The sequence below is a fragment of the Cyprinodon variegatus genome, unplaced genomic scaffold, assembly GCF_000732505.1.
Source record: "Cyprinodon variegatus isolate N-32 unplaced genomic scaffold, C_variegatus-1.0 Scaffold622, whole genome shotgun sequence".
In the NCBI taxonomy this organism is placed as follows: Eukaryota; Metazoa; Chordata; class Actinopteri; order Cyprinodontiformes; family Cyprinodontidae; genus Cyprinodon; species Cyprinodon variegatus.
Window position 1 is genome coordinate 319,250 of NW_015151075.1, and position 16,928 is coordinate 336,177.

Below are 16,928 nucleotides of genomic sequence, written 5' to 3' on the forward strand. Positions count from 1 at the left end.
CTTTTCGTCCTTAAAATCAAAACTAAGACTAAATCTAAAAGGGCTGTCAAAGACAACACTGCATCGGTTTCAGTTAAAGCCTTCCTCTCTTCCCAGTAGGCGATTAGTGGGACTCACAATGACTTAATTCTATAGTGTTAAAGTAAATTTGTGAAATTTGACCAAACTGCATAAAGCTGGTGGTCACTTGAAGCAGCAGTGCACTGCACAGTATAAAAGCCTGTATATGCTTTATCCATTTAACCAGGTGCAGTTTACCCTTTTGGACTTAATATGTTTAGCCATAGAATTTGAGATGAAAAACTACAAAGTTGTTTTTACCTTAGTGGCATTCCGGTTTGCATAGTTCACGCAGGCATTATGACTCTGGTTCAACCACTGAAAAAAAGCACAAAGTATAAAACACCAAATATCTATAATCAATGCAAGAGAAAATAAATATTGGCGGATTGCTCAGACTGGAAAAGTTGATCAGATGATCAAAATGGATGCAAAAAATGCAGTGATATGATGGTGCAAAAAACTATGGAAATCTTTCAGTATTTTTTGTATAAATATGCATAAATATTTCACACAATATTTAATTCAAACAAGCAGATTAGGTTTTCCAAGGTGATTCTTGTCAGAAGGTTATTAACTACACTGCAAAAAAGTTAAATTTCAAGAAGTATTTTTTGCTTAAATAAGTGCATTTGGTGTTGAATTGAGAAGGTAAGCGAGACACTTTGCCAACGGAACAACAAAATTTACATTTTAAATAAGAAAAAACAATTGTATTGTCTTATTTCAAGAGCATATTAAGAGTAAATATACTTATTCCATTGGCAAATCTTCTTATTTAGCTACTTAAATTAAGGGGAAATACACTTAATTTAATCTTTTTTTTTTTTTTTTTTTTTCTAGATTGTTTTGCAGTGTAAGCTTTATTCTGGGTTTCATTCAACGTTCTTTTTGCTAATCCGGCCCGACACAAGTCATATTTATACACATATATAAATGACTGTAAAGATTTCAGATAGTTTAACACACCACAGAACAATATAGGCATTTTTCAGTACCTGCCATATAATGGTAGACATCACAGTCTGATTTGGGAGGAGAAGGCCAATGACCTAAATGAAACCAGGAAATAAGAGCTTATTTTTGAGCAAAATAAGTTCAAAGTTTCATTTCATCTGTTCCCAAACGTGACAACAATTACGATCACTTAAGTTCCTCTAAAATGTGAGATCAAAATGCATGGCTTCGACTTACAATTGGTGTTCCAAATGGTACATAACCTACACAGTGAAAACATGATTTTTAGCATTTAAGCGATGGAAAAACAATGATTTGGTTTGAGGAAACTTTGACAAAGATCTTCAATTCAGGACGTACCTGACATTCGGAATGGCATGAAGATCTTCTCTCCTGTGTCAGGGTGAATGATGGCCTGCAGCACAAAGCATGAGAGATTTCTCATGCTGCCGCTAGCTCAGGGTTTATAATGTATGAAAATGTGATTAAGGCGGACAAACCTACAGACTCACCTGTTTAATCTTCTGGGCCTCCCACAACTGAACAGGAGATCCAAGTTATTAAAGGAGAAACATAATTTACTCTTCTGTTTTGAATGTTGCTCAACTTTTATTTAGAAAACAGAGAATCTAACAAATTCATGAGCTGGAATCTAAATCTGATTGTCAAATCTTACAATGAAATCCATTACATCAATTGATTCTTTCAACAAAATGATTTAAAAAAAAAACTTTCAGTCTTTCACAGAGGACTTAACTTCATATGTACGGATAGATTTCTATTTTTTAGCTCAGTTGAATAATTGATCTTAATCAGTTGAACCATCCCAAATCTTTTGTAAAATGATTACTTGTATTATTTTCTAGCTTTTGAACAGAGTCTGAATCACAGTTTGCATCAAATGTGGTAAAGACTCACCTGATCTGCAGACACTCCAGGAGGAAGTGTGCCATGTTTATAGTCATCAAGGAGTTTGATGCACTCTTTTAGTTTTTTCTAAAAGTAATAAAAAAGGACAAATTAAAAAAAAAAAAGTCATAAGCACATGTTATTATTCTGATATTTCTCAAAAGCTCTCAGACTGAGTTGAACCATTTCTAAGAATTCTCTGTTTTAGTCAAGCTGATTTGTTTAACCGTATTATGAGGAAAATATGCTTTTATTCAATCATCAAAAAATGGCTTATATTATATTAAATATTAATAGGATATTTGAGCAAATGTCTCATTTAAATCGGTAAAAATTTGGGTTTTAAAAATAGAGAATAACATATGCATATAGGGAGTGGCGGCCTAGTGGTTAGTGCATTGAGCTTGGATCCCAGGGGTCAGAGGCCACTCTGGATATCTAAACAAGAACCTTAAACCCCGCACCTCTCCCCGGGTGCCACACAATGGCAGCCCTCTGCTCCCAAAAGGGATGGGTTAAATGCAGAGACTGATTTTCGTTGCTTCGCACTTGTGACAGTGTAATGACAATTACATTTTACACAAAAAGACATGCAGAATATGCAAATATGTGCAAAAAGGAGTCCTTCAACAGCAAGCTTTACCTCTGAAACAAACAGGGTGCTAGGGTCAATGATGTCAACAAAGTGTCTCAGACGTCCAAGGAATGAAGTCTGAGGAAACAACAAGTCACAGCTCAGTTTCACCTTATTTAAAAGAAAACACTTCATTAAATAGTTTTTTTTTTTCTGCTGTTTTTGTTAAGAAGGTTTCATGATTGGAAATACTCTAAAACAGAAACAATGGCTCAATACTAAAGATGCTTCAGCAATATCCTGCAGGAAACATCATACAGTGGTGAAATTACAGTTGGCTCAATGAGAAGCTGAGGGCACAACCTATTTGCTAAAAGTCATCTTGCCAAGAAACTTAGCAAGCAAAGCACTTTGAGAGAATATTTGAAAGGTTAACAACAGTTAACATGCAAACATACTGTAAGCTGTAACCTTTGGAAAAATAAAAAAGCAAAAAATAATAACAAAAAATTAAAAATAATTATTTTAGTAAAAATCTAAATCTGTTTATGTATTTTCGGTTTCAATGCAGGATAGAAACCTAACTAACTTTCTAACAAAAACAACGCTGTTTGCTTTTAAAGACACAGGAACACAGACACTATAATTAAGATACAGTTGATGCTCAGTGGTTAAATACTTTAACTCATTCTAATAATGATCAGGATGAAACTTTAGTGAAAGAAGAAGCAAAACACATCAACAGTGATCAGTGTATGGCTCTAAGCTGCTGGTCAGGCATTCTGTTTTTCTCTCCGTCTCTATCAGCAGGCCAATTGCTGAGTCTGTGTGCCAGCTCTTTGAAAAGACCCACAAACCATTTCTGCCAAGAGTCTCTTTGGCAACCTCGTAAAAAACAACCAGATTCCAGTCAGAAATTCGTTTTCCAAGAGTAGACGACTTAGCAAAAGTAGGATGTTTAGATTTTTTTTCTTTTAATGATCTCCTTAGAAGCAGATTTTAATTGCAAAGACTGGGATATTCTGTCAGACCTCACCAAGACTGCAGACAGACTGTTATTCCCTGCTCTGGGTTTTCTATCTCTGCCTTTCTGTCACTGCACATCTCCTATTCTGACAGGCCATATGTGCTGCAGTGCTGTTTTGTAAGAGAGGTGGAGACAGTGCGGATCCATGTGAGGAGCCGGCTTTAATTATGCATGAGCTCCGGCTCCCCTGAGAGAACACAACTAGGTTAGCAAAGATGGAATCCGGCATGAAGCACAGACAAAGAAACAAGCCAGACTTGTGCTGAATCAAGAGCTGGCCTAATTTCCTCTGCTTTGATGAAACACCTAAGATGTATTACAGCAGCTCTGTAAAGGTGTTTCAAACCATTTTATCTTCCTCTCCATCAGCTGGGTCTGAACAATGAAATGCACTTTGGTGCAAAAAAAAAAAGGGGGCGGAAATTTAAGAAAAACTATACCTATGATCAATCTGTAATCCATTATGATGTCATTCTACACGCAGATAAGAAAGCAGAGAAAAAAATCACATATAAGATCTAAACGTGCAGGATAAAACAGGAATCAATTGATTCCCATATTGATTCATTTCCAAGCCATGTTATTTTTCTTTGCATTGGATTTGTGTCTAAGAGAACTCAAGTCATTATTTCTATTCAATTTAAATTTGATTATATTTTATTAACCCCTGAAGGGATTCGGTAGAGCCTGTCCATTTCAAGCTTGTTTTTTTAATATATTATTACTTATTCTGAGAGTTTTCCTTTCAGTTGAAGTTATTGAACTTATTGTGGGAAACCTGATGGATCTCGTAACCCTCAGTGGTCAGTATGCATTGAGTACCAAATTTTCCATAACTTTATAAAGTTAGAGATGATATGTGGTCATTTGTTATTTCTCAATCTGCTCAGATAGTTTGATGTGAAGCTGTAACGTATCTTAGTTGTTTTGAACATATTTTCCCACTCTTAGTCTCACTGAAGAACAGTTTCTTAAAATGTCAGTGCTAAATATTAAGGTTTTGAAGTAAGGTAAAATAAAGTTTACATTTTTCAGTAACATCCCAGAGTGGTCCAATAACTACAATTACTTTTCTGTTAATCAGATTGCATAATAAATAAAGCTTTATTGAATCAAAATAAAAACCTAACTTTTGTCAAATAATCTCTTAGAAGGTCATTAAAATCAAAGCTTAAGTTAACATTGAGCATATTCTAACATTCAAGAATCTTGTCTAAATAAATCATAACTAATCTATCATCTGCATAGAAATAGAACATACATAAATTTTAAAAACTCATGCAACTGCAATATTTTTGCTGAATATTGTGATAACAGTATAGAATACACTGTAAAAAACAAAATCTGTAAAAAAAAAAATAAATAAATAAATAAAATAAAATAGAAAAGGTCCTGGCAGCAAATTAGCAGGACCTTTTCTGTTTATTTGTTTTTTTTAGGGATAATCTTTGTAAAAAAAAAACAAAACAAAAAAAACATCAGGGTTTTTTTTCTTTTGAAGAATTTTTTTCTGTAAATATGTATCTAATGTAAATTACTTTAAAATGTTGCCGATTGTCGTCAGTGGAGTTGTCAGAACTCCCCTACCTAAACAGCTCTGATAAACAGGTTGAAATATCCATAAAAACAAATTACGGAAAATTCCTTCATATAAATACAGTAACTTGTGCCGTGAATTTATGGACATTTCTTACAGTGTGGGGTTAACATAATTTTTTCCTATTACTCTTCCCTTCCATCACAGTGTTCACCGATGCACTCTTCAGACTTTATTATTGCTTTGATTAAAATGTGTATGCAGCAAAGAGGGAGGCCCCATGCACTAATCATATATATTGGAGGCTATCAGAGGACCTGCAATATTATCAAGCATTGCCTCCAAGCATTTACTCTAAATGCCATATTGTAAATATTACATTTAAAAAGAAATTTCACAGAAATAACCCTTGAGGAACACCAACTTCACAGCAAAAACCTGAATGTTGTGATAATTTACTGACAGTTTTCTTCATTCATTTAAACAAACATGAATATCTTTTGTTAAAGTGTATTGTTGACTCAAATGTTTAATATAATCATATATTTTTAGTCAACTTTTAGAATTTTAGAAATGAGGAGTTTTACAAAATAGCACAGCAACACTTTCTTAGGCGTTAGCAGTGATTAGATAATGAAGAAGAAATGCAAAGTAATAATTCCATGCAAATATAAGAGCATAGGGGACCTAAAGGTCTACACAGACATTTCATGTTGATTCATTAATGCATCTTTGCAAAAAGAACCTGCAACATTTTGGATGGAAAATTTCTTGTGAAATTAAAGGTACAGGGACGATCTTTTATTTTTCGAATGGATCATCAAAATAAGTGGTCCTCCTAGTTGTCAATCATTCTGGTGATGTTTACATAAGGCCGTCCTACGTGCTCGTCACGTTAGCTATCTTTTTCTGTGCATGCGCACTTTTAGGTGTATATGTGCTGTGAGCTCTCTGTGGAGAGCTCTCCTTGCAAAGCATTATGGGATTGGCTTTCATAGTGGCCCCCTGTCAGTGGAGGCACCGCGCAGCAAAGGAGCTACGTGACCAACAGGTAGCAAAAACAGTGATCATCAATCTGAACGGTAAGTTAACTGAGTTCGCTATAAAGTCCACTATATAGTCCTTGCTCTATAAAGTGATTGGGGGATTTAGGGGTTAGGGTGGACATTCGGGCATAGTAAGCTTGTATGAGCTATAAGAACTTTTAAACAGAGCATAAATGAAGAGAAATGGCTCTTGCACATGGATTTCTTTAAAGTGGAGAGGGCGGGATTTGCGAAAATCCTTCACAATACTAACTAATTGTGTGTCTAATATAATTTAAAAGAAACACCAGCTAGTGTGATGACAAAATTACACACATACATGTCTTTGCACTGAAATAATCTCTAAACAGAGCAACACAGGGAGCAAAACCTGGATAGGGGGAAAGTTAGTGTAAAAAGTCTGGAACTTCAAATATAATAGACAAGCAAATATCCCATCTCAACAGGCCTTAGCAGGTGCATTAAATATCGATATTGTAATTTTATGTTTCATATCTCCAAAAAACCAAAAATTGCAGGAATGAATAATGAGAAACATCCCCTTTACCAGTAAAACTGTAGACTTATAATAAAACAGGCTATATTTCTCATCAGTCCATTGTGACCAAGTGTGTTCTCTAAGATTCTTAGTATTTTATGCTCATTAGAGTTTAATAAGTAGGATTGTATTTACACCAATACATAACTTATAATCATCAGGCACAGCTTTAACAAAAATACCCTGGCAGCTGTTAAAATAATAGCTCTATACCAAAATACAGTCTCTGATACCTGTTTACTCAATTTGCATAATGCATTACCGTCTGGTAAATTATTTTCCTCAAGTTGCTGTATAAGGATTGCTCTGACACATCTTTGGTTAATGAGCAAACTGAGTTGGCGTGAAGGTCGCATTATCTATCAGAGAGGAAAAACGTGAAGTAATTTATTAATGGGAAATTAAGAGCAGATGAGGTGATTTTATGCAAAAGACTCTTTGTTTGCAGGAAAATCTGTGCGCGGATAAAGAAACTTCAGTATTAATTAGGAGTGGATTAAATGTCAAAGTGTTTGCCATACAATTTTGGGAAAGCCATTAATTTGTTCCTTACTAAATAAAACATAAACATAAACGCACGACATTTTTTTACTTAAAATAAAATAGAAAAAAATAGAAAAAACAAATAAATAAACACGCGACATTTGATGTGTCAGGATAAAAGAAAACGCTGCAGGCTATTAAGTAAAGTAAAAAAAAATCTACTTTAGTGCATCAAACTCTTGTTGGATCGTATTCAGAAGTTTTTGTTGTTTTTTTGTTTTGCAGAGATAAAATCAGCGATGCATGTCGAAGGCAACTTTAACAGAGTATCTGCATCCACATCCAGAACGGGGCGATGAGGGCGGAGGAGGAACAGGATGTTTTCTCCAGCAGACAGCCTTGGAAAACCTAAATGCAATCAAAGCGGATGGTTTAACCTACCTGATCGTATCGGGGTCTGCCGAGCTGGAAAGCAGAACAAGCTGCAGATTCCGCCATGACACCAAACTCTTTTCACTTATTCACCAACCGGATCATTAAGACGGATTTCTTCAGTAGAGCGAACTACGGTCCGTGTGAGAGTAACTCGAGCGGAGCGATGCGCCTCTAAGCATGCCGGAAGTTGTAGTTTTTTGTCTTAGCCTTAACACTGGTAAAGTTGACGTGCATGACTACACATCCCAAATGATCGATAAGCTGGAAGTCATTACATAACTGTTCGGATTGATCTTGGTAGAGATAGACTAAAGCTCCCATCAATGGCTTAACTATCGGTAAGCAGAGACTGCCGTTGCTTAGGGGCCCCGTCACTGACACCTGGAAGGCCCCCTTTAATTGTGCACAAAAAAATCCTCACATACCCACTTCGTACAAAATTCACTGACCGAACCATATTTATACCCCAACACATGCTAGATTCCAACATGATGGGTTTTTTTTGTTTGTTTGTTTGTTTGTTTTTTGAGTTTATATACTCTAATAATCCCAGGGGGATTTTATATACTCTAACATAAAAATCCCAGAGGGAAATTACTTCTCTGCACCCATCCCCTGGAGGAGCAGTGGGCTGTCATTGTGCGGCACCCAGGGAGCAGTGTGGGGTCAAGGGTCTTGCTCAGGTGGCCAGAGTGGGAGTGGGGGATCGATGTCTCAACCTCAGGATTCAAAGCCTTATGCCCTAACCGCTAGGCCGCTACTACTAAAGAAGATAGTGGTACTTTTAATCAAGATGGATACCAAAAAAGAGGTACTTAAGCATATTCCAGAAAGGAAAAAGGAAAAAAGAGCTGCTGGAAGAATGGAAAAAAAACTTCCCAAAATAAATATGTTGTGGCCCAGCTTTGATGACACAAAAAAGCGGAAGTCCACAAAGGCCACAGATGCACCATGGACTTATTTTAAGGAGGCAAAAAGAAAAAAATGTTCCTGGTAAACTCCTTTAGCTTTGTCAGTTTATTTTTTCCTCAGGCAAGCAAACAAAAAAAGACAAACACTTCCTTCATGTTTGTTTCTCTTGTGCTGGTAAAAAAAAAAAAAAAAACATACGCCCACCCAGATGCATCAAAAATAATTCACCTAAATTGATCATAACTAACCAAAAAATAAAGGAACATGACTACATAAACAAAAAACATAATCTCATAATGGATATTAAACAATAAAGTAAAATAAACTTAGCTAGATTATGCACAAAAAGCATTTTTAATCATTAACAAAAAATTATTGGCTCCTACAAAATACGGTCTTTTAAAGAAACAAAAGGGAGGGGTGTTGTACTTCATATAGGGCCCACCCAGATAATGTTGCTTACGGGCCAATTGTTGTGTCATTATGCCATTGGCTCTCATGTACAGTAGGTGTCAGTTTGGCCCTATAACTGCGGATTGAGGAAAAGAGGCCATAATTAGCCATAAGCAACTAAATGAGGGGCCTGCAGTGATAGGAACCTGCACACTTTGATCCACTTTAAAGTCAGCCCAGATGCAAAGTCATCAATGGAAGAGCATCGGCTCTACTCTGACTCCTCCCCTGATGACTGAGCTCCTCACCCTATCTCTAAGGGAGAGCCCAGACACACTAAGGAGAAAACTCATTTTGGCCGCTTTTGTCCAGGATCTCGTTCTTTCGATCACGACCCAAAGGTCATGACCAAAGATGAGGGTAGGAACGTAGATCGACCAGAAAACAGAGAGCTTTGCCTTTCACCTTTCAATCTCCTGCTCCATCTTCCCCTCATTTGTTTAAAGCAGGTTCTGGTTATTAAACAACATCGCAACCTCCCAACATCTGGAGTTTAGTCCAACTGCAGATCTAACAAGACCTGGCCACCCTCCTGACCTGAATTACTGGGCATGGAGTGCTTTAATCAGTGTACCTGGGGGCACAGCAGAGATTCACAGCTGGGTTTAAGTTGCAGTCAAGTGAAGCATAAATAGAACGCCATAAGCAGGTAGGGAGAGTAGCTCATGAGAAATTACAGTACCGCATGTGGAACACAACAGAGAACAATGGAGCAAGAAAGGACTGAAAATCCAGTGTAATTTTAAGATCTAGACCAGTGAACAGTTGGTAGCTAAAACAGAAGACATCGTGAGGGTGGACAGTGCACAGGACTTGCAGCAGTGACAGATGAAGCAATGCCAAGTTATAGCAACCAGACTTGAGAAGCACCCAGGTCTCAAAGAGCAGATAGAGAAGCTGAGGAGAGTTTAGGCCTGAGTTGTGCTGCTGTGGTAGAGATCGTCTCCATCAGAGCACAGGAACAACATCTGAGATTTAGAGTGATCATTTCACTTAAATGCAAGGTTTGGACAGAAAGACCATCAGCCCACTTAGAAACGTGTATGTGTGTGCGTGTGCACACTGCAAAAAAATTGAATCTACATCAGTCAATTTTTCTTAAAATAAATGCCCCTTTTCTTAAATTGAGGAGGAAAGTGAAACATTTTGCCAGTGGAATGAGACAATTTACATTTAAAATAAGAAAGTACAATTGTATTGTCTTATTTCAGGCGCATGTTATCTAATTATCTTATTCTTAGAGTGAAAATACTCATTCCATTGGCAAACTATCTCAGTTACCTACTCAAATTTAGGGTAAATACACTTAATTTCAGAAATTTTTACTTATTTCTAGATCGTTTTTCCAGTGCATGTGGATGGGTGGAAAGTACTTCTTGTAACAGGACTATTAAACAACATCACTATCCACTGCATATAGTTTATGTGTAGTGATAGGTACTTTGTATTTAAAAGTGTATTTAAAAGCCTTCACAGTATCCTAAATATAGGGCTTAGATATCAGTGTTGGAAATGTCTTTGTAACAGTTTGCAGTTATAAAAATCTAAATGGAAGAAGGCCAACCTACAATGCACTCTGCATATTTAAATGTCTGCTTTTAGTATCTGATATATATGTAGAGTCCTGCTGCCGTCCTGACCTGCAGACCTTTGCTGCACTTTTACTCTCTATATCCAGCCCCTTTCCTGTCTGCTACAACAATGGAAAGAATAAATCAAATGAAGGTCTACATGTTAAACATCTACAGATTACACTTCAAATTCAACCAGGCTTAGAGGATGTTTCTAAGCCAGAACAAGGCTTTGCTTTGGTCCACTCTATAAAGCCTTGAATTCAAGGCTAGTTCTGATGTTTTGAATTGATAAACCTTCCCGGGTTGGAAGCGAAACATCTTCAAACTTGGAAACAAACTCTAGTGAATTGTTTTTTTTTTTATCTTTTTTGGAATGCCTATGACCTGTATGACTGAGAGTCTTCACCAGCAACAACCAGGTAAAGAAAATCAACCCTTGTTCTTCTGAACCATGCTGCTTACTGGAACTAAATAGAATTTAAAGCCTATTCTTGTCCATGTGCATTGCTTCCTAATAAAAAAAAAATAAAATAGAATTAAAATCCTGTGGGACTTTCTCCTAAATTTTGCAAGCTGCGGTGGAAGTGTAAAATACAGACTGTGCAGTTGCATTTTTTTCTAATAACTTACATAATTAGGATGCAAAGTTAATATACTGATCGATAGGTGCTAAATTAAAACTGCAGTCAGGGGCGCCCCCTTATGGAATAATGTCAATAGAGTGCATGCAGTCTAAAGTCTGTTCACTGCATTGCTATCTGGAGGTTTCTGTGCACTCATTATCTGCATTGTTGTACTTTTACTGCATAATAGCCTTTAAATGATCTTTCTTCTGATTCCCTGTGTCAAACCATTATGCAATATCAATAGAATAAATAAATGAGCGCACATTTCAAATAAAGTGAATTATCTCTAATCTAGAATTAAAATCAGATTTATACAATTGGGCTTTCCCCATCTTGAAATACGTAACGACAGACTTTTTTAAAACTGAGAGCAGATCTGGAATAATTTTGCCTTAATATTTCTCCAATTCTTATCAGGTGGTTACAACACCAAGCCAAAATCCTTATAAGTTTAAACCTACTTGGCAATAAATCTGATTCTGATTCTCTTTTGGTTTCTCACACAGAAACTGGTTTTAATCATAGGTTATAAGATTCTAAAAGGGTTAAAATCAGGAAAAAAAACTTGGATGTGCTTGGATCATGTACTTCAAAATAAGATAAATCGAAATTGGGTTAAAAAATTTAGAAATAACCTAGAAATATGTTTAAAAAATATCATAAATTCAACATCACTGGAACAGCTGTGATGCTGTCCATAAGTTTGACCTATAGGTTACTGACCAAGAAAGAAAAAGTGTTGGGGGGGAAAAGAACTTAAAAACTGATAACAAGAAGTATATTTGGAAGAGCTGCTTTGGACAGTCCACACCAGAGTACTGTGATACTGTCAAGCATGGTGGTGGTAGGATAATGCTAAGGATTTTTTTTCTGTCAGTGGCAGTAAGTGAAGTCGTCTAATGAAAAGGCTATTAAGTTAAACTTAAACAGCAAGAAGGTGAAAAAGTTGTACACAGGATAACAGTAACCCAACGAGAGAATAAAACTGGCTTTAGAATAGAAAACAGATTAATAATTAACTTCAGGAATAGTCTAGAATTCTTAACTGTTGTAAATTTGTGAAGTATGCTTCAAGGCAAAAGCCATGCCAGGAAACCAAACAATGTAATAAACTCTACCAATTCTGCCAGAAATATAAAATGTGGTTCCTCTGCTACCTGCTGAAGGACATAATAGGTAGGGAACTGATGATACTTACAGTTTAAAATTAAATGTGTACTCCTAAGTCTTGTTTTAAAATCCCTAAAGTTTACTGTTGAGTAACCAGTCCAAATGCACTTAAATGCGTCATAAAAACATAAAATCAATCTTACATTTATGTCCATGATTAAACATAGAAGGATTCTCTTACCATTGGCAAAAAAAAGTTGACAAAAATACACATTTCTGTTCATGTGCACTTTATTTTAGTACAGTTTTGCGGTCAAATAAAGCGTTGCAGTTAGCTACAGTGTGCTTGAGAGTGGTATTAGAATATATTACAATGAAAAAAATCATGGTAACTCACAACACTTCTATTGATAGTCATATACAGTAGTTCTCTACAGCAAAATATTTGTTTCTGTACATGTGCATGATAGGGCAAAAAATTTAAATAAAATAATATCATTGCTTCAGTTCAAATTTGAAAAAAAAAAAGGTTTTGGTAAAACTAACAAATAAAAAATGTATAACACACAAAAAAATAAGGCTTTGTCATCCTCAGTCTTTAGAAGTACTAAATGTTTTATTGACATGTGGGTTTGTGAAGCAGCTTTTCAGTTTGTTTTTTTTGGTTTTAAAACTATTTCCACAAGATTTACTTAACTAAAGTTAACCCTTAAGTTAACCCTTGGCATAAAATATTCAAAATATTATAAATATCTCATGTTTTTTGGCCCAAAAATGTTTGTTGTACTTCAAAGACAATTTGGTTGTATTTTAATTTTTACAAGAAGGCATTTAAAATAGATTTCTTAGTTTGCATGTATTTTAAGCGCATGCAAAAGCTGCATTTCAAAGGTAGACTAATGTAAGTTATTCTAATGCAAGGAGCTGTAAATATTAATTTGTGACTGCTTTATGAAAGCTTTAGCTACTAGCAGGTTTTCGGTTTCTGTTTGTGCCAAATTTGGACAATATTAAGCATGCATGTTAGGTAATATTACATCTCCATCACCAAGGCAGTAGTAGTAGCAGTAGTAAGAAGACCTGGATGTAAGAAGACAAACCCATGGAACATTTATTAAACTTCAGCTCCAGAATAATACCTTATGCTTGTATTAACAGTTGTAAATATTCTTTGCATATTTTCTCGATGTTAAACTCATACGCAGACTCATTGCTTGTGCCTTGAGCGTACTTGGAGTAATGTGGGCGTCTGCTCCATGATCCGCAGTAACAGGTTATCGATGTAGTCCTCCAGGTCTCTAACCTGCGCCTTGATTTTTTTCAACTCGGCTTCGCATTTCTCTAGCTGCGCCCCCTGCTGCTCAGAGGCTGCCTGCTGCTTCTCCATGTCCATCTCCTGTTGCAGCAGCAGAGAGATGAGCTCCATGTTGGTCAGGTGCTGATACTGAGCCACTCTATCTGCAGTCACCTCCTGTATGTATACAAAGATAATTTCATTACACTGATTCTAAGCAAACCCCAAACCTTTAAGTATTTTTTGTAAACCACTTAGATTGTAGCACATTGGTTTTTGTCCTTCAACTTTTCTCTTGTTACACAACATAAAAAAAGGAAAATCAGTAGAGTCAATAATTTATTTCATCTGACCAAGGTTTCAAGATAAGGGTCTTTTAATGTGTTAAAAATAAGCTTTCAAATGTACTCTGAAATAGGGATGCATGATGTCTTCACATTAATATCGATATTGGCCAATATCGATATTAATGTCTGCAATATTAAGAACCAGGATTTCTCTTCATGTAGTTGTTTTTGTTTCAGGATGGAGAGGGGATGATCTCATTAATGTGGTATTTTTTTGGATCATGTGTAAGTGATTGTGATCCAGCTAAAGATTGTGGATTGTTCTTCTATCAGCACTGTTTTCTGTGCTGGCGTCCAAAGGGTAGATAAATACATATTTCAGTAAATCGATAAATATCGGTTATCAACCATAACAGCAATATTGATCTCGGCAGAGATTTTCACATCATTGCATCCCTACTCTCAACAGTTTTGAGATGTCCCTGAAACCCATCCAGATCAATGACCATTATGTCTTTCACTTTATTTAACACAAACCTCTGTCTTATGTAACTTTATTTATTTATCACAATAGAGAAATTAACTCTTTGCATTTAACCCATCCCCTTTGGGGAGCAGTGCCCGGAAAAACGGGGGTAAGGGGTCTTTCTCAGAGAGCCGTAGTTCCAAGCCCTATGCCCTAACCACTAGGCCGCCAGTCCCTTAGATGTATATCCCCTTTAAATGTATATCGGGATTTTGTGTTGTACAGCAATAAGATGAAAACAAACATTGATGAATATTGAACACTGGTTGGACCAGAATGCAAGACTGATGACGTTGAACTGTGAGGCAAAGGAGGAGCTTCATGGAACATCTAAGACCCCATGTGGAGTTTGGTATAAACCCACTGTTCGCCCACAACTCGTTGTCTTTCCCATAGATCACTTTTCTTTCTGAGTTTTGCAGGAGAGGCTTGGAAGCAGAGATCCAGCAGAGACTGAATGGAAGTGTCTCCTTCTACACAGGGGCGGAGCTAGATGGGGGGCCAGGGGTGGCCAAGCCCACCTTTAGCCAATCATTGGCCACCCCTGTGGCCACCCATACCCCTTTTCACTCTCAAGTAGAATATTCAAACATTTTAATTTTACATATATTAACAATTACTTGACAACAAAAACACTGTGGTTAATTATGCACATCAATATACCAACATTAGAGATGATTATACAGAATTCATGCACTTTCAGAACTAGACTTTGTGTTATATGCCATAAAGAGAAAATTTTGTTTCTCTGCAAGTCATCTAAGAGTCTTCAGTGAAATAATAGATACTGTAAATCACTATTTTAATAAAAACCTATTTAGTTATCATTTTATGTAGATATTATTACATGTAAATATCAATTTAATGTAGAATGATATTGATAAAAGTAGGTTTGTAATGACAATGGAAAAGATGTTCGCTCCAGAACTCAAACCTCAAAGAATTTGACCCAATATACGTTTTATCTAGATGGTTGTTTAAATATATGAATCTATTTTTTAGCAAGGCTGTAGGAAACTATAGTTTGTCTTTATTTAGAAATATGGACGTTGTGCTTCTTCCTGTTGGAACAGTGTAGATTGACCCTTAGGTTCTGGTGCCTAGCCACTTTTGGCCATCCCTTAATATACATTGGTCATTGCCTGGCCACCCTTATAAAAATTTTCTGGCTACGCTTCTGCTTTAACAAGTTTGAGAAAAAGATGGTGGGTGTTCCCCAGGAGAACATGGCAAGCCATTCTGGCTGGGCTCTCAACTTACTGGCAGCCCTAAGTTTCCTGACCTATGAATGCCTCTCAGCTTTCTCTGAATTAAGATTAACAGAGGCACCAGATCTGGTGGTGATAGAAAAAGTATTTACAACTAAACAGTTCGGGGTTTCTAATAATTTTATGATTTTTGATATGTTTTACTGTGTTTTAAAATCCAAAGCTAATAGCGAGTCCATGATGATTGCATGCTAGCTAACCAGATGCTAACATGTGTTGAAAATGTATTGATAGTTATAAAAAAAACCTTACTTCAATAAGGGATTACACACTAATATGACAACAACATATATGTGATTCCTACGGAAGAGGACTAGGGCCACTGAAAAAATAAAAAAAAGTTAACTGTTTAATATCGGAAAACAGTCAGAATTCTGAGAAAAAAGTCAAAATTCTGAGAAAAGTCAGAATTCTGAGATCAAAGTCAGAATTCTGAGATTAAAGTCAAAATACTGAGAAAAAAGTCATAATTTTGAGATTAAAGTCAGAATTCAGAGAAAAAAAGTCAGAATTCTGACTTTCCCTTATTAAACTGAAATAAAATTTAAAAATCAGTTAACTTTTTTATTTTTTCAGTGGCCCTAATTCTTTTCCATAGATTCCTGATCTGTCCTTTACATTTAATTGCTGTTCAAAAAGTCCTTCATGTCTGCTAGCCATTGGATAATTTGTGTAAGCAAAACACAGCTAAGCCAGGCAAAGCCCCCTGCAATACGCCATTAATTGTTCTCTTTGGAATTATTCTCTTTTGAGAATAACTTACTTAAATGATTTTTGTTTTTTGATAAGGCAAAATCAGTCCCTATAGTAAAATTTTACAAAAACATTGTTTTATTTACTGCTTTGATTTTGTATTGTGCATTGGTCTAAACAGATTCCAAAATACTTTAAGAATACTTTTCTCAAACATAAAATCCACACTAAATGTACAAAAGAGGATTAGGGCCACTGAAAAAGAACAAAAAAAAACAAAAAACAAAGTTAACTGATTTTTAAATATTGTTTCTGTTTAATATGGAAAAAAAAAACATTTTTTCTCAAAATTCTGACTTTAATCTCAGAATTCTGACAGACAGCAAACATGTTAGCATCAAGCCATAACCATGTCTATTTTAGTGATAACCCTTGTTTTAATCACCTTCTGTTCCTCCATTAATGAAATAGCATCACCGGGGACCCCTCGGGCACGTAAAAAGTTGTCTAATTCCCTCATTTTCCACCAATGTGTTACTGGCCCTCCCAGACAACTAACATCTTTGTCAGTGAAGCTGAGTGCTCCCACATCTCTTCCTTCATGGTGCCTATTAGGGGT

The 16,928-nt window shown here is 36.0% G+C and overlaps 2 protein-coding genes across 2 annotated transcripts in view; both read right to left on the reverse strand.

Annotated features, from left to right (window-relative positions):
* Positions 1–7,877, reverse strand: part of sfxn5 (sideroflexin 5) — a 13,878-nt gene extending 6,001 nt beyond the window's left edge. Inside the window, exons 1-8 of the mRNA XM_015393038.1 lie at positions 7,573–7,877; positions 2,570–2,638; positions 1,936–2,013; positions 1,530–1,556; positions 1,378–1,432; positions 1,255–1,280; positions 1,059–1,112; positions 322–378 (exon numbers count right to left, since the gene is read on the reverse strand). Of these exons, the coding sequence (XP_015248524.1) occupies positions 322–378; positions 1,059–1,112; positions 1,255–1,280; positions 1,378–1,432; positions 1,530–1,556; positions 1,936–2,013; positions 2,570–2,638; positions 7,573–7,629 (423 nt within the window). The 5' untranslated portion in view covers positions 7,630–7,877. The remainder of the gene's footprint in view (positions 1–321; positions 379–1,058; positions 1,113–1,254; positions 1,281–1,377; positions 1,433–1,529; positions 1,557–1,935; positions 2,014–2,569; positions 2,639–7,572) is intronic.
* A 4,646-nt stretch (positions 7,878–12,523) lies between these two features.
* Positions 12,524–16,928, reverse strand: part of rab11fip5 (RAB11 family interacting protein 5 (class I)) — an 18,420-nt gene continuing 14,015 nt past the window's right edge. Inside the window, exon 6 of the mRNA XM_015393051.1 lies at positions 12,524–13,712. Coding sequence (XP_015248537.1) covers positions 13,449–13,712 — 264 coding nt within the window. The 3' untranslated portion in view covers positions 12,524–13,448. The remainder of the gene's footprint in view (positions 13,713–16,928) is intronic.